Below are 21,707 nucleotides of genomic sequence, written 5' to 3'. Positions count from 1 at the left end.
TGACTTGACGCCACAGTAGATTTGTGTATCACGTTCCCTTGACAACGTTTGTTCTTTTGGGTACTATATTTCTCAGTGCACACACACACACACACACACACACACACACACATAGCCTTGTGTAGATCATATAATAGTACTAAAAGAACAGAATGTTCAACCTTTATTGGTATGAAGATCAGTACACAGATCAGACATCCTCTCATCTGAATGAGAAAGTGTCTGGAACCGTTACAGTTTGGTTGGAACAGGACATTGAAGCGTCAAATCGTTGTAACGCACGGAATGGAATGAGGAAAGGTATCAATGGAGAATAGTATCGATTGAGGAAAAGTCTCAAACACGTGTGTTTCTCACGTGTAAGTGATATCAATCCATATTCCATCCCATGCATTCCAATGAACCCGTCCTCCGATTTCTACCACCACCAGCTTCCCCTGCTTCCTGTACTCTACCACGCTCCGTTGCCTGCAGCTAGAAACTGGAAATTGGAAATTATCGACACTATTTAGACTGCAAAAATACCATGTAAAGGTCTTGGAATGTAGTCGCTTAGGGGAATGTATTCCCCCGAAGAGAACCTGCATAAGAGATGCATGGCATGGCATGATGCCTGGCCTCTCTCATCAACAGAACCACTTAGGAATGCGTGGGGCACGGCAGCGTGTCAGAGTGTTCATCCAGGATTAGGCCCTACTGTGGCCCGCCCGGGGGTGTCAGCAGCCCTTCAAGCCCGCCTAGTCGCATTTACGCGGCTGGTATCACCACGGGACCGGCGCCGTTAAACCAATCACGTCCCACATTCCCTCAGCGAATTATTATTTATTATGTTTCCCTCTCTGCTGTCGTACGGGCCATGATGAATCTGTGGTGATGGGGGGGGGGGGGGGGGACATTTTGGATGTCCTCTCTGTCTCTGTAAAGTCAATTTATGCACGCAGACACTGTCATGACTAAGGGCCGTGGGTGAGGGGTGGGTGAGAGGTGGGTGAGGAGGAGGGGGAGAAACTGCAGAACAACACAGAAACCATCAGACGAAGCAGAACCAATGAGGTGTGGGGTGATGACAGGCAGACAAGTCGGTACAGGAAACTGTACACAGTTTCACAGGAAACTGCTGAGCTAGGGAACCATGCTGGCTCTGTAACACAAGGTTGCCTGTGACATTTGTTATGACATTTGTTCATGTTCTAATTTTTAGTGAACCATGGTAACTCTTTATTACTTATTGTTGTTGATGTCATCATGTCTCTTCACTACTCTGGCTCCCCCGAGCTTCCCACGGCTGTCAGAACTGCAGAATCATCCATCCCATCTTCCGTCGGAGACTGAAGACCCATTTCTTCAGGCTACATCTTAACTGTCCCTCCTAAGACATCTACTACCCCCCTGCACTGTGTATATAAATATATCTTCTAGCAGGACGACTACCAATGGACCCTGGCCTGAGCATAGAGTACTTTTCCTTCTACGACTAGTGGATAGATGATTTACTTACTTACTTACTTACTTAGTCAAATGTATTGATTGTAAATCAATTGCTAAATGCCTCAAATGTAAATGTAGTGTGCCCCTAAGTAATGCACTTAGCCCGAAGTTACTCCAGGGAGACTGTCCCTATAATCTCTCATTTGCATAAAAGCGTCTGCTAAATGGTTGAATTGTAAATTACATTTGTTCTTATGCTAAACCTTAGGGAACCATGGTAACTCTTTATTCTTTTTGTTGTTGTTGTTGTTGTTGTTGTTGTTGTTGTCATAATTTGTGAAGATCTGGCATGACAGTTGCTTTTGTTCTAAACCATAGGGTAGGGCCTCTGTGGCCTCTGTGACTCAGTTGGCAAAGCATAGAGCTAACAATGCTTCGGTTGTGGGTTAGATTCCGTTGATAGATAGGTTGTGGGTTAGATTCCGCTGGGACAGGCTAATTGTAATGAATGGAACAGAATGAAAAATGGCATCAATACCGTTGTTGGATAGTACCATTCCTCTAGTTGGACACCATTCTTCATTCCGTTCCATGCATTACAATGAGCCCGTCCTCCGATGTCTACCTCCACTAGCCTCCTACCCTGGGGTCTACTAACCAGGGCGAATGGCAGCTGGGTAACTGTGTTTAAAAGTTGGTCGTCTTTGTAGTCGGATCCATAGAGAGTCTGGATATTAAAGTGCAGCTGGGCGTCCATCAGGGATGTGTTTAAAAGCTGGGCTTTTATTGGGCTTTTATTGGGTCTGTCACTGTATATTATACCAAAACATTTTTGCACTCACTGCACTGTAAGTCGCTTTGGATAAAATTGTCAGCTAAATGGCATATATTATCCTCTGACCAGAGTTTGTTGGTTGTCCCCCGTGCCAGATTGAAGACCAAGGGTGATAGAGCATTCCAAACCGTGGCTCCCAGGCTTTGGAATGCTCTTCCCTTGGATCTTAGATCGACGGTCTCGGTCGAGGCTTTTAGAAAAAACAGCTAAAGACTGTCTTGTATAGACAGGCTTTTGGATAGCCCCTAAAGCCTGTCTTTCTGTGTCCTGTTGATATTGGTGTACACCTGTTGTCTGTTACTTGTTCTTATTTTCACTTGTTCTTATTTTAACCTGCTACTTTCACTCTTGTATTGTTTTATTATGTTTCTTCTTTATTATGTTCTCTATATGTAAAGCACTTTGTGACCCTTGGTCTGGGAAAGGTGCTATACAAATACATTTGACTTACTTATTTATATATTCTTATATAGGTGGGCAGTAATGGTGGTTATTACAGCAGCCCACATGCTCTCACCTCTGGTTCACCTAACAATCCACTCCGGTCTGCTCAGTAATATGCTGGTACATTTAATGACCTCTGACCTTCAATGGTGTGTTATTCAACCAATTAGACTAGCTTTAATTAAGCAATATCACACTCGAGGTCGTGCAGTTATACTGAATATCAGCACGGCTGTGATTCGGTCGTAGGTACGAGGCCACAGTTCTACAGCATAATTTATTAGTTAAAAGTAATAAGTGACAACAGATTATGATTTGTTTGTTTATTTAATCATTTATTTTGGCTCCGTCAACAAAAAATTGTTCCGCAACTGGACTGTTGCCTAGTAACCTGAACACAAACATCTGCAGGCTAGCTACTTTGTATTAACGGTCATTTCGGAGTGATACATATATAGTTAAAAGTCCCAGTGCTGTTATACTGTATATCAGCACTCATGGAATGACTCTTGTCCAATCAAATGACTTGGTCGGAACTAACTGTTGTATAATGTTGTATAACGATACACAATGGATATGATAGGGTATGCTGTAGTTACATTTACACCACTTACATTACATGTCACATGATTACATGTCACACTAGTTCTAGGGTTGGTGGGGGAATAGCACTAACGCTGGGAAAGGTGTGATCCTACCAGAGGAGGCTGGTGGAGGTGGATATCGGAGGACAGGCTAATTGTAATGAATGGAACAGAATGAAAAATGGTATCAATACCATTGTTGGATATCATTCCTCTAGGTGGACACCATTCGTCATTCCGTTCCCTGCATCACAATGAGCCCGTCCTCCGATGTCTACCTCCACTAGCTTACCCTGGAGTCTACTAACCAGGGCGAATGTCAGCTGAGTAACTGTGTTTAAAAGTTGGTCGTCTTTGTAGTAGGATCCATAGAGAGTCTAGATATTAAAGTGCAGCTGGGCGTCCATCAGGGATGTGTTTAATAAAAGCTGGGCTTTTATTGGGTCTGTCACAAAGAAAAGCTTACGACGTACCGGGGGCCAGTGAGGTCACAGATACTGCCTCTAGGCCTGATGGGTAATCCACTGCAGCACACTGAGATCTCTCTGTGAAACCCTGCAGAGGCGTCTCATTAACCAGACCAGAGTTATACAGATCCAACCATCCGTTGATCAGGAGAATATCACGGTACATTAGAGATGTATTACATCCTAGGTTTTGAAAATGGTATTGTTACAGTTATACTTGCTATAAAACGGAGCGCTCTCTGAATTAAACATTACAGGCTTGTTGGACTGAAACACCAGAGATGTGATTTTCATGGCCTTTAAGGATGAGACCACTTCTCTGTTGATAAAACTGAGCCATCAAAGGCGCAGCTCACTCTCGTGGCAGAGGATGAAGCATTAAATGACTGAATGGTTTTATCCACCCCAAAGATGGCTCCCTTCAGCAGTTCACAACATGCACTGCAGCCTTCCAGCTTCCAGAGCCGGCAGAGGAAGAGCAGCCATTACTGCACAGCAGAGAGACACATCTCATACACGAGTATCTGGTATCATAATCATTCTAATGCTCGGAATGGAATGAGGAATGGTATCAAACATGTGGGTGGCTCATTGTAATGCATGGAATGGAATACGGAATGATATCAAACACACATTTTTGTTTGATAACAATCCTCATTCCTTTCCATGTATTACAATGAGCCCAGCCTACAATTTCTGCCTCCCCCAGCCATTGTTTGTTTGTATTCTATGAGTGTGTGTGTGTGTGTGTGTGTGTGTGTGTGTGTGTGTGTGTGTGTGTGTGTGTGTGTGTGTGTGAGTGTGTGTGTGTGTGTGTGTGTGTGCGTCCTCCTCATTCAGTGTAACCTCCAGGGTTCCAGTGAACCTCAAGTGTTTGTGTGATGTGTAACATTGCCCTGAGACCTAAGCACTTGCCTCCTTTGTTCCCTGAGGTAATGCCTAGACTTTAGCTCGTAGGGCTAACAACAACAACACAGTCCTTTGGAGCACAGCTGATTACAGTTGCAAACAACTGCTCATAAAAGCTCAGTTATGAAACGAATCTAAACCACAATTAAGTCGTTCGTTTGGAATTGATAACGTTGCATAATAACCTACGCCATCAACAATGGTTCATACATACTGTACCCCAGCTTTAATTAAAATGCTTAATTAAAATGTCAGTGATCCCTGGGGTACTCTTTAGTCTAGGAAGGAAGTGTGTAAGTGAAATGTGTCCTTTCAATGTCCATACTAGCATTCCACAAAGAAAGCATTCTTTGGCCAATAAGCTCGTGGCAGAAATCAAATTAACATCCATGTACAAGAGAATGTATCGAAGAGAAAAGGAGTCAAATCAAATTGTATTGGTCACTTACATTGCACACACAGCTGTAGGGGATCTAATGAAATGTTTGTGTGAATCTAGTTCCTCGCTCTTCAACAATGAAACAACACAATGCAGTAATAATAAAAACAATGACCAGTATGTCAACTGTGTCAATTTCATTCAGATGAAACTGTGTCAATTTCATTCAGATGCACAATCAGACAACCGCTTTCGATCCCAGGCGGATCTTCCTCGGGTTCATGATGGAACTCAGATCGATAGCTGTCTGTTTGTGTGTCTGAGTGACATCACAGTGGGAGTGTACCAGAGTTGTGACATCACAGTGGGAGTGTACCAGAGTTGTGACATCACAGTGGGAGTGTACCAGAGTTGTGACATCACAGTGGGAGTGTACCAGAGTTGTGACATCACAGTGGGAGTGTACCAGAGTTGTGACATCACAGTGGGAGTGTACCAGAGTTGTGAACATTCCTTTGTCCTTCGATAGGCTCGTGGCCTCGTTCAGCATGCGTCCAGCTACAGCAGCAGTCTAAGTGATAGGTCCGTCCTGCTGTCTGAGACAACAGCTGGGCTCTAATAGGACAGGGCGTTTCATGTGGCATAACATCACGTGAAGTATACGGAGCCCCCCTGGGTTCACATGGTAGAAAAAAAATATTTGATGTGTGAATCCTTTCCCTCGGTTTAGTAATTTGTTCCCTCTGTTTAGTAATTCGTTAGGGTTAGGGTTAGGGTTAGGCCCTATGAGCCAGAACGATCGCAAGGATTAGGGTTAGGGTTAAGGTTAGAATCCTTGCGATCGTTCTGGCTCGTAGGGCCTAACCCTAACCCTAACGTTTTTTGAGAGCTGACTTTTTGCAGTGCAGAGGAGGTTGACGGAGGTTGAAAGCGGAGGCTGGGCTCGTTGTAATGCATGGCACCGAATGTGAGGAATGGCATTAGACACACGTGTTTGCGTTATGTTCCGTGCAGCCCGTCCTCCGATTTCTACCTCCACCAGCCTCCCCTGGTCCTGATATGGATAGAAGGCAACAACTTCTGATTAGCGCAACCAGTGAGACGGTGTGAAATAATGAGCCCTCGTTATTCCAGATATGCACAATAAATGCCCTCATTACTTAAAAATAGGATGTCATAATTATTTCCTCCTGCCTCATCTTGTTCCCTCTTAAATGAATCTGTTAATCTTATTTATTTCAAAATGAAACATGTCTTCCCAGGAGCCTGCCACATTACATTATAATTCTAGGCTCTATTCCGCATTAATCCATGATAAATACAACCAGAGAACACACTGTATATGTTCCTAAAAGGCTCGTGGTAAGACAAGCCAGGGGAGGCTGGTGGAGGTAGACATCGGAGGACGGGCTCATAGTAATACACTAATACTAACCCTGGAACAGAATTATACTATTCCATATTCCGTTCCTCCAAGCCTGCCTTCCGATTTCTACCTCCACCAGCTCCACTGAGGTATGCATCGCAGCATCGCCACCCATAACATAATTACAACTGAACCTACAGTACTACCACACACACACACACACAGACACACACACACACACACACACACACACACACACACACACACACACACACACACAGAGCAGCCAGAGAGTGTTGTGTAACGTTGCAGTGAGGTAGTTATGCCAACACACACACACACACACACACACACACACACACACACATACACACAGAGCAGAGAGTGTTGTGTAACGTTGCAGTGAGGTAGTTATGCCAACACTGCAGTTCTTCTCTGCTCAGTCAAGGGTTTCAAAGCCGTGACAGTCACTCTCAGCCGACTGCAGGGTGGACCCTGACACTCTATCCTCGGGTCTGCTTTGCTACACAACAACACTGGGGCTCAACCAAGCAAGGGAAACAAAGCTGTCAAAGATAAGCTGAGAAAATAAAATAAAAATTGTTACACACATGAAAAGATTGTGTCATATTTTCGGGATGAATTTATTCTGAAAGAATAATTAAAATTATAAAGGGTGAGCTGGCTGTCTTCACTGGCTACTAAGTCTCGGGGGTAACTGCCAACTGAGATATAACACTATATACAATTATCAACAATTTGCAAATAAACATATTCTTATTCAAAATATAAATGTAAATAGATAAATATAAAAAGTATATATATATATATATATCTACATGTATATATAAATATAAAAAGTGAAATGTCTTATACTAACACATCTTCATGTGTACAAAGTGATTATCTAATTCCCATATTCCCAAATCACAATACACAAATCATTCCAGTATCTCTCCCTGGACTCCTGAAACATTAATGTGACTGTGTTACACATGAGACAGAGACGTCAGCTGTTAGCACAGCTCGCTTCAAGGAGACAGGCTCTTCTGTTGTCAGGTTGCTGAAGGGAGAGATAGGGACGTTTAAATGCATGAGGCAGATGTGCTGAGGTTCGTACTTAGGGTACTTTAATTAGAAAAACTGGCTTTTATATCCCGTGGGGGCCAGGGGGAGGCAAATGGTAGAAATCAGAGGACGGGCTTGTTGTAATGCAGGAATGCTGTGTTTGATACCATTCATTTACATTACATTTACATTTTTGGCATTTAGCAGACGCCTTATTCCAAAGCGACTTACTCATGACGTTCCATAGATGACAACGAGCCTGTCCTCTGGTTTCTATCCCCACCGGCCTCCCCTGCCATGGGCACAGAGGCAAAGAGGAGAGCTAACACCTGGGCTCTCTTTAAATCTACTTAACATGCCTCCCTGCTTCCTCCCTTCCTTGAGGAACACGCCGGTCTGACATTGATGCGTTGATTCATGGCTGAAGGCAGTGAAGCTTCTTGCTTTGACAAATCCAATTATGTAAGATCAGTGATTACATTACATCAGGCGATGGGAGGAGGAGGAAGAGAGATGCCCTCCGTCTCTGTCTCAACCACTTCCTCTTGTGATTTTAAAATAGAGAAATGAATTAAGAGTAGAGGCCTAAATGAATTACGTTTACCCCCCGCTATGCAACATCTGGCTTCTCAGCAGGATGTCTCACAGCTTCTTAAAAGCAATGTCGAGCAATTCTCGTAAACGTATAACTCGTGTTTTTTCAGTGGAGTTCGGGAAAGAATTCGGGAAAAAACGAACACGAGTCGGCGTGTAGAACACGGAGGTCGGGACGGAGGTCAGGGACACACACGTTGGTGTGCAGAGACAGACAGGTGCTCTGAGATGCTCTGAGATTTGTTCTCAGAACAAATGCAGATAGGTTGAATAGCAGATTTTTGTTGTTGTTGTTGTTGTTGTTGTTGTTGTTGTTTTTATTTTGATCTTGATTCCTTTCTGACCTTACTGTATTGTGGTAGATACACATATAAGTGGCAGAGCACAATATACAAACATGCAGTAGAACACAGTAATAGCACAGTAACTGTAGTTAACACAGTAACTACACACACACACACACACACACACACACACACACACACACACACACACACACACACACACTACACACAGTAGCTGTAGTTAACACAGTAACTACAGTAATACTGGATGGCTCAATTCCAGTTCAGACAGAGAGCTGATTAAAGCTTCCTGACCCTCGCCTCCTCCCTCCTCCCGAAGTACTGCAGGGAGCACGTCACATGACTGATAGCGATCATTAGTCAAATAAGGATGATGCTGATCCAGGGTCAGATTAGCATTTCTTCCTCACTAATGGTCCAGGATAGTGTCTGAGGGCTGATCCCAGGGGAGGCTGGAGGACGTAGGTGCTTCGGAGGAGGACGGGCTCATTGAAATGCATGGAGTGGAATTTATTTTATCTATTTAATCTTTACCCAGGTGTTCAATGAGGAACGGTATGTAATGTGTTTGATACCCTTTCCTGATTCCGCCCCCATGCATCACAATGAGCCCGGTCCTCCGGTGGCTACCTCCACCAGCCTCCCCTGGCTGATCCTAGATCAGCATCCAGGGGCAACGTGAGAGGCTCATTAGGACAGCAGTCACGTCTTCCTCTGGGGTTGAGTAGAACGTCAGCTAACTGCGGCCAGCGAGCGAGGCAGCGAGCATCAGGTAGCCTTGAGCTAACATTCACAGATAATTGGACACAGCGAGCAGCGCTTGACAGACTTCTGGCTTCATACTTCTCCAGCCCTAGAGACCTTGTTTCTGAGCTCGGACTGGGGCTTTTACAGGAGCTCTGGGGGAAAGCAGCAATGTAGCATTATAGGAAAATCATATTGGTATGTTCAGTAGCTTAATTAGGTGGATCTTCATGTCATACGCATTTGCATCTGAAAAGATCCACCGTATCTTACATGTAAATGGATTATTGACCAATTCCCATGAATGTTTCATGCGTTCTGATATATTCGCCTGGTATTTCCTCTCGCTGGGGGAACGCATGCAGGCAAGCATGTAATCAGGATATGAAACAACCTTCAGTTGAGAGATCCTCACCTGCATAATAATTAGGGATGACTGGTGGAAGTAGAAAATCGGAGGTGTGCATGGAATGGAATGAATGACAACGAGATGCAGTTTAGCATCTAACCAGAAGTGCCAATAGTGATATAAAACATGATAGTAATAAGTGATAGGTACAGTATAGCACAGTACAGCACTTAGAGGTATATACAGGAAATGGACAGCGATAAGCTATGTACAGTTAAGGGAGCTAGGTACAGTATGGTGTATACAGATGTACATCAGAGTGACAGCTGTTCTGGAGCCTGCTGGTATGGGACCTGAGGATCCTGTACTTATTCAGTCTCTTAGATGGGATCAAACAGACCGTGGCTGGGGTGCGAGGTGTCCTTGATGATGTCCTTGATGATGTCCTTGATGATGCTTATTATACAACAGTTAGTTCCGACCAAGTAATTTGATTGGACAAGAGGCATTCCATGAGTGCTGATATACAGTATAACAGCACTGGGACTTTTAACTATATGTATCACTCCGAAATGACCGTTAATACAATGTAGCTATAGCCTGCAGATGTTTGTGTTCAGGTTACTAGGCAACAGTCCAGTTGCAGAACTATTTTTTGTTGACGGAGCCAAAATAAATGATTAAATAAACAAACAAATCATAATCTGTTGTCACTTATTACTGTTAACTAATAAATCGCGCTGTAGAACTGTTGTATAAAAGCAATATCACACTCGAGGTCGTGCTGTTATACTGAATATCAGCACGGCTGTGATTGTCTTCGGTACTCGGCCGTGCTGATATTCAGTATAACACACTCCCTCTCGTGTGATATTGCTTAATCGCCCTCCGCCGACACCGGTCGGCCTGGCGGGACTGGATGGTAGGGAGTTTGGTGCTGATGATGCGCGGGGCGGTTTTCACCACCCGTTGCAGGGCCTTCCGGTCAGACACAGTGCAGTTGCCGTACCACACTGAGATGCAGTTGGTGAGGATGCTCTCCATGGTGCAGCGGTAGAAGTTGGCCAGAATCCTGGGAGACAGCTGGGCTTTCTTCAGTCTCCTCAGGAAGGATAGGCGCTGCTGATCTTTTTGTGTTGAGGGTCCAAGAGAGGTCCTCAGAGATGTGGACTCCCAGGAACTTGAAGCTGGGGACCCTTGAAGCTGTTCCACCTCCATCGCATTGATGTAGATGGGGGAGTGTACGCGGCCCCTAGGTTTCCTGAAGTCCACAATGAGAAATGGTCAAACAAACCTGTCCTCCGATTTCTACCTCCACACTATCCGTCTCTCCCTGAGGGAAACGAACCCTGCAGCCATCGACAGAGGACCGCGGACTAGTCAGCTAAACGCCTCTTGTGAACCGTCACACATAACGTGATTAGAGGATGTTAATACTCCAATGCAAAACAGAGTGTGTTGGAAGAGTGTGGCCCCCTGATATCGTTTAGTTAAAAAGATGCGACGGTTTGTCAGTGACAATCCATTTTTTTATGGGATGAATACACACAGCCAACCAAGCTTTATTTTCAGAAAAAAGGTGGAACTGGTGGAGGCTGGTGGAGACAGTGGAGGATGGTGGAGGCAGGGGAGGCTGGTGGAGTCAGTGTAAGCTGGTGGACGCTTGGTGGAGGCAGACCATGCTCTGTTGATGGCTGGGGAGGCTGGTGGAGGTAGACATCGTACAGGATGACGAAAGCACAGGACACCCACTGCAGTGATGTAGAGTACAGCCCATTGATCCTACCCTCATTATTGTGTCTCTGTAAGGATTTGTCTATCCATTTAAAGCTGTTTGCTCGCTCTCTCTCTCTGTCACTTCCTTTCCCTGCATTGATTGAAGGTCTTCATTAGGAGGAGACTCTCTGAGGAGAATTTAGACTTCTGGACTCCATCGGTCAATAAGCCAATCATATCAGGTCAGGTGACCCTGGGTATAATGGCTAATGCCTTCTGAGTTCTCTCTATCATCATTTTATTGTATTACTGTACTGTATTGTCTTCCGATCTCTACCTCCGCCAGCCTCCCTTGCACTCTCTAGCACTAAAGTTTCCCTTTATCTAACTCACACAGGCCTGTGTGTGTGTGTGTGTGTGTGTGTGTGTGTGTGTGTGTGTGCGTGTTGTGACATCCCTCTCACTGCTGCCCATAAGCCGGGGGTTCAGCACCTCGGAAAGCACCCCGGACCCCTAGGCAGAGTGGTCAACGGGATGTACTGTCCGTTCGCGTGGCTGTCCCGCATCTGCCTGTCACCGAGGCGCCAACCACAGACTCATCAGACCAACCACAGACTCATCAGACCAACCACAGACACATCAGACCAACCACAGACTCATCAGACCAACCACAGGCTCACCAGACCAACCACAGACTCATCAGAGGATGCGAGACAGCTGTGCCCGGCGACGGCGACCCCGCATAAAGAGAGGAAAGGAACCACTGGAGAGGGAGATCTACGTCTACGCCAGACACGCATGCGATGGCGCTAACATTTTAATCGAAATATAATAACGGCTGTAATCTACGTGACAGACAGGAGAACTGCCTCCTGTGCGACTCCCTCACTGCCGCCGCAGACCAGCGGGGGTACCTTGAGCTGGAGGAGGAGCTGCAGGAGGCCCGGTTCCGGCTGAGAGAGCAGTGGCAGAGTGGAGTGGCAGAGTGCAGTGGTAGAGTGCAGTGGCGGCTCTCGGGAGAGAGCTCAAGCTCTCCGCTGCAGAGGGAAAGGTGTCGGAGCATGCCCACGTGCAGCTACAGGAGCAGCACCAGAGGGAGGCCCCGGAGCAAGCAGGTGGCCGCCCTGCAGGCTGAGACAGAGCAGCTGAAACAGAAGGAGGCTGAGGAGAACAGCCCCACCGCCAGTGCCCAGCTCCTGGACCTGCAGGCACAGCATGGCCTGCAAAAGACCATGAGATCCATGCAGGCACTGCAGAGTGAGTTGGAGCTGAAGGCCAAGGATGTGAGGGAAAACCAGACAGCCCTGGGGTCAGCTCAGGTGGACTATCGGGAGGTCCTGCACCGACTTCTGCCCAACATGCCTCTGCCCCCCGAACAGAACCACCAGGCGTGGCTGCGGAGCTTTGAAAGTACAGCGGCCGAGGTCCCTGCAGCAGAATTAAGCCCAGCCCCAGTACCAGCGCCAGAGCCAGCCGCGGGCCTAGACCCTGCCCCAACACCAGAGGTAGATCCAGCCCCAGTGACAGAGGTAGACCGAGTCCCAGAGGTAGACCCAGAGCCAGAGCCAGAGCCCGGGGTAGTCCTAGGCCCAGAACCGGTCCCAAAGCCAGAGGTAGAGCCAGAGGTAGCCCCAGGGCGAGTCTTAGCACCAGAACTAGAGGTAGGCCCAGAGCCAGCACTAGTCCTAGTACCAGCCCTGGAGCCAGATCTGGAGCCAGACCTAAGACCCCGAGCCCCCCCCGAAGCAGCCGAGACCCTACGTCAGCTGCAGGAGCAGTTGTCCAGCCTAGGCACCCAGACCGCAAAGATGTCCTCTCAGCTGGAGGTTGAGGTTCGGACCAGAGCGCCGAGATAGGAGGGAAGGAACCTCCCCCCAGAGCCACAGAGCCGGAGCCAGAGTCCGACTGGTCAACCACGAGACCCTACTGACCAGAGCGGCGAGACGGGAGGGACGGAACCCCCCTGAACCACTGAGTCGGAGCCAGAGACCGACCACTCGACCATGAGCGAGACCCTACGGACCAAGCGCCGAGCGGGCGTGTTCCTCCGGTGGAAGGACCCTTAGTTATTATGACATTCTTTAGTTGGACTATATCGCAGTGCCGTTTCAGAGTGGGCAGAGCCCCCTACCTACCTTCATAAATAAATACGCCGGTAATGTAATGGCTGATTGTTGTCCTTCATGTCGTGCTGCAGAGGGAAAGGCTAGCTCGTGTGTGCAAATCCCCACAGTCCCAGTGAGAGGGTTATCACAGTGTGTGTGTGTGTGTGTGTGTGTGTGTGTGTGTGTGTGTGTACGCATGCGTGTGTGTGTGTGTGTGTGTGTGTGTACGCATGCGTGTGTGTGTTGGTGTGCAAACCATTAAAGCTTCCCTTTATCTGACTCACACAGGCTTGTGTGTGTGTGAGTGTGTGTGTCTGTGTGTGTGTGTGTGTGTGTGTGTGTGTGTGTGTGTGTGTGTGTAGTCGTCTTCAAAGGGGGGATAATGGTGAGAGTTAAATCCAACATTGTCAACACTTCCCTCAGCATTGGGCAGTCATTAGAACAGATTATACCGCCATGGCAACCCCAGTAGCTCCTTAATGGGCCTGGCACCAGGCCCGCGGGATGGTACCGTCACTTAACTGCTTGTTAGTCCGTAACACTTTACTTCACAGTGTTCCAGGGGAGGCTGGTAGAAGTAGACATCGGAGGACGGGCTCATTGTAATGCGCGGAGTGGAATTAGGAATGGTATCAAACAGGTTTTCTACCTCCACCAGCCTCCGCTGCTGTGTTTGTATGACTAGAAATTACTCTTGTTAGTATAGTAACACAAGCATCCCTAACCCTGACCCTTCCCTGAGTACAGAGGAAGTACCTACAGTGTTAATGGTGCACTTACATCAAGGACATTGTTCAAGGTTCAGAATAGCCTGGAAGCTATCTAGAGGGATAATGACAGTAGGTGGCCAATCTGGCCATCGTAGCTGAGTATGAGTGGGCAGGTGATGGTGCCAGACACGGCTCTAGATTACCACTTCCACTGTCAGGGGATCCATAACCACCGTTGAGAGTCAGGACCTCTGAGGTAGTGTCTGTCTCTCGCTCTCTCTGTGTCTCGCTCTCTCTCTGTGTCTCGCTCTCTCTGTCTCTCTCTCTCTCTGTCTCTCTCTCTCTGTCTCTGTCTGTCTCTCTCTCCCCCTCTCTCTAGCTCGCTCGCTCTCTCTCTGTGTCTCGCTCTCTCTGTCTCTCTCTCTGTGTCTCTCTCTCTCTGTCTCTCTCTCTCTGTCTCTGTCTGTCTCTCTCTCCCCCTCTCTCTCCCTCTCTCTCCCTCACTCTCTCTCTCTATCACTCTCTCTCTCTGTCTGTGCACTGTAGTCAGAATGCCCATGTGGGCCATTGCGGTCTACATAGACACGGTAAGGCTGCTGTAATTCCACCCCTGAGAAGGCATTTGAATGTATCAATCGGCATCGCTTTAGACTTTGTCATTGCACAGATGTGTTTCCTACCAGGTCACCCTCGTAAAAGAGGTTTCTAACTTCACTCAAGGTTTCTAAATTCAACTCACTTGGTGAAATAGATGGATAAATGAGGCCCAAAACACGGCCTCACAATGTTGAATCTACGACACACTTCAGCAGGACAACCACTGTATACCATTGATGAGGGGAGGCTGGTGGAGGTAGAAATTGGAGGATGGGCTAATGGTAATGCATGGAATGGAATGATGAATGGTGTGTGTGTGTGTATGTATGCATGTGTATGTAATGGTAATGCATGGAATGGAATGATGAATGGTGTGTGTGTGTGTGTGTGTGTGTGTGTGTGTGTGTGTGTGTGTGTGTGTGCATGTGTATGTGTGTGTGTGTGTGTGTGTGTGTGTGTGTGTGTGTGTGTGTGTGCATGCATGTGTATGTGTGTGTGTGTGTGTGTGTGTGTGCGCACGTGTGTTCACTGTGGTATTATGCTATGCGTGTTAGTCCTGTTGTTGTAGGATTATTTAAGTATCTAAATATAACATCAAAAGGCAGCCTGCTTCATTTCAAATTGCATAGGAAAAGGTATTTCATTTACTTTTGCAAAAGGAGGAGAGCTTACAGCATAACAGAACCAGGGTCTGACAGTCAAACTGTCCTCCAAAAAAGTCCATTACCATAGCAACACATGTGTTTTATACACACAGATAACAAACCCGCTGATTGTTTATTCAGTTCTTGTAGATTCAGTCTTACGGGTATTAATGACCAAAAATGTCTTATTGAAATAATAATTTTCTCCTACAATGTGTACTTAATGGTGTATGAGCAGCATCCATGTCTGATCGCCTTCACAGCTGGAATCATCCATGTTTGTCTTTCACAGCTGCTCTCTCTCTAATGGAAGAGATGTTTGGCTGGTCCAATGAGGAGACAGGGGGACCCTCCCCCACTGGTACACATACAGTACCATGATATGATTCCTGCCAACCGCAGAGCATCATTACGGGTGGCAGGTCGCCTAGAGGTTAGAGAGGTCGGCCAGCAGCCTGTAGGTCGCTGGTTCGATCCCCATCTCAGGAGGGAACCGGATGTGAGGGGGATTTAAGTTGCCTATACCACTGCCAATGTGCCTTTAGTTCAGTTTAGTTTAGTTGATTCGTTTGTAGTTTCGTGGGCAGTCCATTAATGAACTGCTGTAAATGGAGCAGCTTTAGCCTAATCCCCAGCAAGTTGTCAATATGCACCTTAAAATAAATGTGTTTGTTGATACAACAAGATACATACACAAATACATATACAATTAGAGCAAGCATAAGCAAAATGAAGACATGCACACAATCCGAGCAAACACAAACAAACAAGTACAGATGATGGCAGCGACGTCAATGCGCTTCATGCAATAACAACAATACAAAGGGGAAGATACAAAGAAAATGGTCACAGCAAACACATTAAAAGCACATACATACAAGACATACATGCAGGCGGGTAGCAGAGATGGAGGTAATCATCGATGATTGAGCAAGGCACCCAACTAACTGCTCCAGGGTGTCGAAGACGTCTGACCCTGTGCCCAGAGCCCAGAGCTCTGTCCTCCCTTTACAGGTGGGAGACGTGTGCACAAACTACTTGTGCGCTATTCAATGCAGGGCTCTCAAGTCTCACGCATTGGGCGTGAGACAAGGTGTGGCGTGTGAGCGTGTGAACGGGTTGAAATGCGTGTGTCTCACGCCCAATGCGTGAGACTTGAGAGCCCTGTCAATTATGACAATGAAGTTGAATCTTATTCTCATCCTTTATTCCTTATTCAGTTTTGTTTTCTTTCACAGATCATTTGTTTGACAAACAGCCTGTACTTTGATTGTGTTTCTCGTATTAAAGTTCTCAGAAGTAAAAACTCAAACTGTGCAGTTGGATTGTGACCCTACAGTGTGTTTGATCCTGTATGCAGGCAGGCATCCATTTTCTTTTCAAGTCGTCTTCTCTCATGTGAACTTTATCCACAAGATGGCAGCATTGCATAAGCACAGCTAATGCAGAATCCGTTAAAGTCCCTTTTTCTAAAGGAAAATAACGATTTGACCTTGCAGCAGTGGTGCGGATGGAACTTCTGCTTTGATGTTTGGGGGCTGTGAACAACTTGAGTGGATTTGAGAAATGGAAGGAATGAGAGATTGTTACACAGCGGCTTGTTTGAGTATGTGCTGTGGTTGTGCTAATCCCTGCTGCCTTCAGAAGGGGGGTGGCAGAGCATCAGAACCCCCCGTGCTCAGCCTGGAGAAGAGCAGCTTGCCTGATGTGCCTTTAAGCCGGAGCCAAACAACAGGCTGAGTTAGTCTCAGAGCCAACCATGTCACTACTGGAGGGAGAGGGGAGGGGGAGGGGGGGAGAGAGAGGAGAGAGAGAGAGGGGTATAGAGAGAGAGACACTGAGAGAATGAGATACAGGGAGAGAGAGAGAGAGAGAGATACAGGGAGAGAGAGAGAATGAGAGAGAGAGAGACTGAGAGAATGAGATACAGGGAGAGACAGAGAGAGAGAGAGAGACTGAGAGAGAGAGAGAGAGAGAGAGAGAGACTGAGAGAATGAGAGAGAGAGAGAGACTGAGAGAATGAGATACAGGGAGAGACAGAGAGAGAGAGAGAGAGAGAATGAGAGAGAGAGAGAGAGACTGAGAGAATGAGATACAGGGAGGGAGAGAGGAGGGGGAGAGGGAAGGGGGGGGAGGGGGGGAGAGAGAGGAGAGAGAGGGGTATGAAGAGAGAGACACTGAGAGAATGAGAGAGAGAGACACTGAGAGAATGAGATACAGGGAGAGACAGAGAGAGACACAGAGAGATGCTTGACCTTTGATAAAGTAATTTAGACATGTCCCTCTCTTAGACACACTCTTCCCGAGTGGCTCTCTGTCTCCCACCACGACGACAGTGCAAAGAACCGGTTTACTGGGCCATTCTGACTTGACCAGAGTACAAGACAAGGCAGTGTGCAGACCCATAGTTCCATGATAAGACCCACATTGAAATCCACGATCCTTAAAATAACGATTTATCGCTGTGCAAATGATGACTTGTATGTCAGAAACAAGGCAATGTTTTTCGACTGGAAGTTCAGACCCTGTCTTGTCCTGTTCTGGTCCTCTGCTGTCTGAGGTAATTGTTTAGACAGCGAGGAACACAACGGCACATTAACGGCTCCGCAGTTTAATTGCCTCTTGGCTTCTGCTGTGGGTCCTTATTCATCATAATTAACTGTGTGGATGATGATCGCTCCCTGTTGGCCAGGGGAGGCTGGCGGAGGCAGACAGGGGAGGCTGGCGGAGGCAGGAGGCAGGCATCGGAGGACGGGCTCATTGTAATGCATGGGGGATAGTGAGGGACGGTATTGAACGTACACGAACACGTGTTTGATACCATTCCTTATGCCGTTCCAACCGTTCCAATGAGCCTGTCTGTCCTCCGATTTCTACCTCGTCCAGCTTTGCCTGTTTTGGACATCACTCACCACCTCTCTCTGCTAACATGTGTTTGTGTTAATGAAGTCATTCTCTCAGGGGCTGGGTGGAGGTGAGGGGCTGACTGACACACACACACACACACACACACACACACTCATACACTCATACACTCCCCCCCCTCACACACACACACACACACACACACACACACACACACTCATACACTCCCCCCCGCCCCTCACACACACACACACACACACACACACACACACACGCACACACACACACACACATGCACACACACATGCACACACACACATACACTCATACACTCTCCCCCCCTCACACACACACACACACACACACACACACACACACACACATGCACACACACATGCACACACACACACATACACAATAGTCAATAACATGGAGGCTGCAGCCCAGGTCTTAATTACCTTTGGATGACTAACTAAACACACTCATACACTCCCCCCCCCCACACACACAATGACTAACTAAACACCTCATTATGACACAAAGACAGCGTTGTCTCATCTGCATCACGGATCTCAGGGGTAGTTCAGATGTGTCCTAGCCAGCTCTGCCCTACGCTTCCTGTTGGTTCCATCATGAAACTGAAGTCTGACCACTAACTTCAATGTTTCTCTCCTCTCCCGCAGGGCCAAGTTGTTCCGAGGGAAGAAAGTTCAAGGAGAATTTGACATCAAAGTGGAACAGGTACGACCAAAACACACACTAACCCTTCCTCTGTCAAGTCAAGTCAAGTCATATTTATTTATAAAGCACATTTAAAACAACGCGCTGACCAAAGTGCTGTACATGGATTCAATTTGCAATAAAGGCAGTAAAATCACAATATACAGAATCCCCCCAACATTTAACATAAAGACGATTAGGGAAAAGAATATAAGTGAGTTTTTTTTAGCTTGGACTTAAAGGAATCGATGGAGGGGGGCAGATCTGACCGAGAGGGGGATGCTATTCCACAGTCTAGGGGCTGCAACAGGAAAGGCACTCTGATGTCAGGGGAGTCTGTCAGAGGTGACAGACTCGTGTGTCATTCTGTGTGTCATTCCGTTCCATGCATGAGCCCGTCTGTCAGTTTTTTAAAACTGGTCGGACCACTGCTTCATCCGCCTCTCCTGACGGTTGACTGAGGCTCTGACCCCAGGGGACGTATCCACTGGCTCCATGATGTCATCAGCTCCCAGCAGCTGCTGTAGCTCGGCCGAGACCCCATCCCGGAGAGAGCCAGCGGGGTGCGGCGCAGTGGCTGGGTGACAGAGGGGTAACAGAAGGCCGTGTTTGCTGCCGTGGTGTGTCCCGACAGTCAGGATCGCCGATCCCCCTGTGTGTCCAGGAGGGAGAATCCCAGGGTGGAGAAGAGGTCCAGGCCCATCGGGTTTGTCCCACAGCAGGCAATATGGAAGCCAAAGTTGGGCAGGGCCTTGGTTCCGTCACAAACAGCCACTTGTAGTGAGCCAACCAGATCGATGCTGGAGTCACCATGACGACAGAGGCCAGAAGAGGGCGCGGCCTCTGGGAATGTGTCTGTTTTCTATGATGCTGATAGATCCGGACAGTTCCTTGAGTGCGACATTCATGTTGGCTTGTAGTGGGATATATAAACCTGCTACACATACAACGGCGGTGAAGTCTCAATGTTAGATTGACCAATGACATCTTAGGTTGGCCAAAGAAATGTTAGGGCCGGGGTTAGGGTTACACTACATACATAACCAACCAAATCAAATTAAACTATAACAGGCCGCCACAAATCAAGAGAAAAAGCCACGATATGGCGACTCACAATATCCCACAATAAATCCATCATATTATCAATACTGATATTCCCACAAGATTGAACTTGGAGGAACTTCCATCTCCCTCTTTACTACATGTGAAAGTTGGCACACCTGTTTACCGCCGTACTCTTTAGGTCAAACAATTATTCATTAACTTTCATGACATCGTAAAAACGCGTTCCTACATTTAGTCTGAGCTGAATTAATGACCCTCTCAGTTCTTTGTTTGTGAGCCAGGTCAGTGATTGTCTTCCTGTTTACACGCCTGAGGTAGAGAGACAATAACCATTGAGGCCTTAAATACTCTCTTTTGATCTCAGTCTGGCTCCTCTCTCACTCTCTCCTCCCTCTCTCTCCCTCTCTCTCTCTCCATTTCTCTCTCTCTTTCTCCCTCCCTCCCTCCCTCCCTCCCCCCTCCCTCACTCTCTCTCTCTTTCTCTCCACTGCTCAGGCCCGGGGCAGCCATCTTAGTTTTCTCCCTCCACCACTCCTCCTCCTTCTCAGCTGTTTTCCGTTGTAACTTCCAGCAACGTGTGTGTGTGTGTGTGTGTGTGTGTGTGTGTGTGTGTGTATGTGCACATGTGTGTGTGTGTGTGTGTGTGTGTGTGCGTGTGTGTGTGTGTGTGTGTTTGTGCACATGTGTGTGTGTGTGTATGTGCACGTGTGTGTATGTGCACGTGTGTGTATGTGCACGTGTGTGTGTGCACGTGTGTGTGCGTGTGTGTGTGTGTGTGTGTGTGTGTGTGTGTGTGACAGCAGACATAACCCATTCTGGCACATGTCCTGCAGAGACTGAGAGAACACACAGAGCAGATAGACTGATGATCCGACTGCTTGTTATTAGCCTGGAGGTCTCACCACATCCAGCCTCCTCCACAGCCCAGTGGGATGAGGGGGACTGAAGGGCACACGTCCTCAGTGGATGTCTGGGTAATGCCTTCCCTGTGTGGGATCCTCCACACAGCAGCCCCTGCTCAAAGTGGAAACAGGTCAGGCTTAATGTGCTAACCCAGCATCACATGTTTGGCAGGCCTGGTAACCTGGCATCACATGTGACATGCTACAAAAACCTCAGAAGGTCTCTTGCAGCCCCCCTCTTCCCACAGATGCTGTCCCCACCCCCCACCCCCCACTCCCCAGATCTGTCCTTCCTCATCATCTCTCTCTCCCTCCGTCCCCCTGGAACCGCTGGAGCGTCTGTCTGTCTTTCATTACAACTGCTCTCTCTCTCTGTCTCTCTCCATCTCTCTCTCTGCTCTCTCTCTCTCTTTTTCTTTCTCTCTCTGTTCTCTCTCCATCTCTCGCTCTCCCTGCTCTCTCTCCCCTCTTTCCTCTCTCCTCTCTCTCTCTCTCTCTCAGTCTCTCTCCGTCTCTCTCTCTCTCTTTCTTTCTCTCTCTCTCTCTCTGCTCAACCCACCGTCATCTGAACCCTGCCGAGTCTGGGGTAAACACGGCCCACTCTACACCACAGAACATAGACTTCCGCCCCAAACCAGAGAGTGTTGACTCCAATGGGGATGTCTGCTCTATTCACTCTGATTCTATGCCTCCCACACACTCCCTGGTTGTCCCTCTGCCTCCATGCTGAACAATGGAAGGAAACCCCAACATATCCTCGTTCATGTTTTACCACACGCATCAAAGACGGGTCAGGGAACACACTATTGTGTCATAGCATCACGGGACCTTTAGAATTCACATGATCACATGTTGTGCATGTAGGTGCTCTGGTAGGGGGGAGTAGGAGGGGAGCCACCCCTCCTAAATTT

The 21,707-nt window shown here is 47.4% G+C and overlaps 1 protein-coding gene across 1 annotated transcript in view; it reads left to right on the top strand.

The window, feature by feature from the left end:
• syn2b (synapsin IIb) overlaps window positions 1-21,707 on the top strand; it is a gene marked incomplete at both ends in the record, with an annotated part of 72,675 nt that overhangs the window by 19,827 nt on the left and 31,141 nt on the right. The window contains one exon of the mRNA XM_080545971.1: window positions 18,793-18,850. Coding sequence (XP_080402097.1) covers window positions 18,793-18,850 — 58 coding nt within the window. The remainder of the gene's footprint in view (window positions 1-18,792; window positions 18,851-21,707) is intronic.

This window comes from Nansenia antarctica (assembly GCF_963989245.1).
Source record: "Nansenia antarctica genome assembly, chromosome: 15".
In the NCBI taxonomy this organism is placed as follows: domain Eukaryota; kingdom Metazoa; phylum Chordata; class Actinopteri; order Argentiniformes; family Microstomatidae; genus Nansenia; species Nansenia antarctica.
The sequence above is the reverse complement of the archived record's forward strand: the minus strand, read 5'-3'. Positions and strand labels throughout refer to the sequence as shown.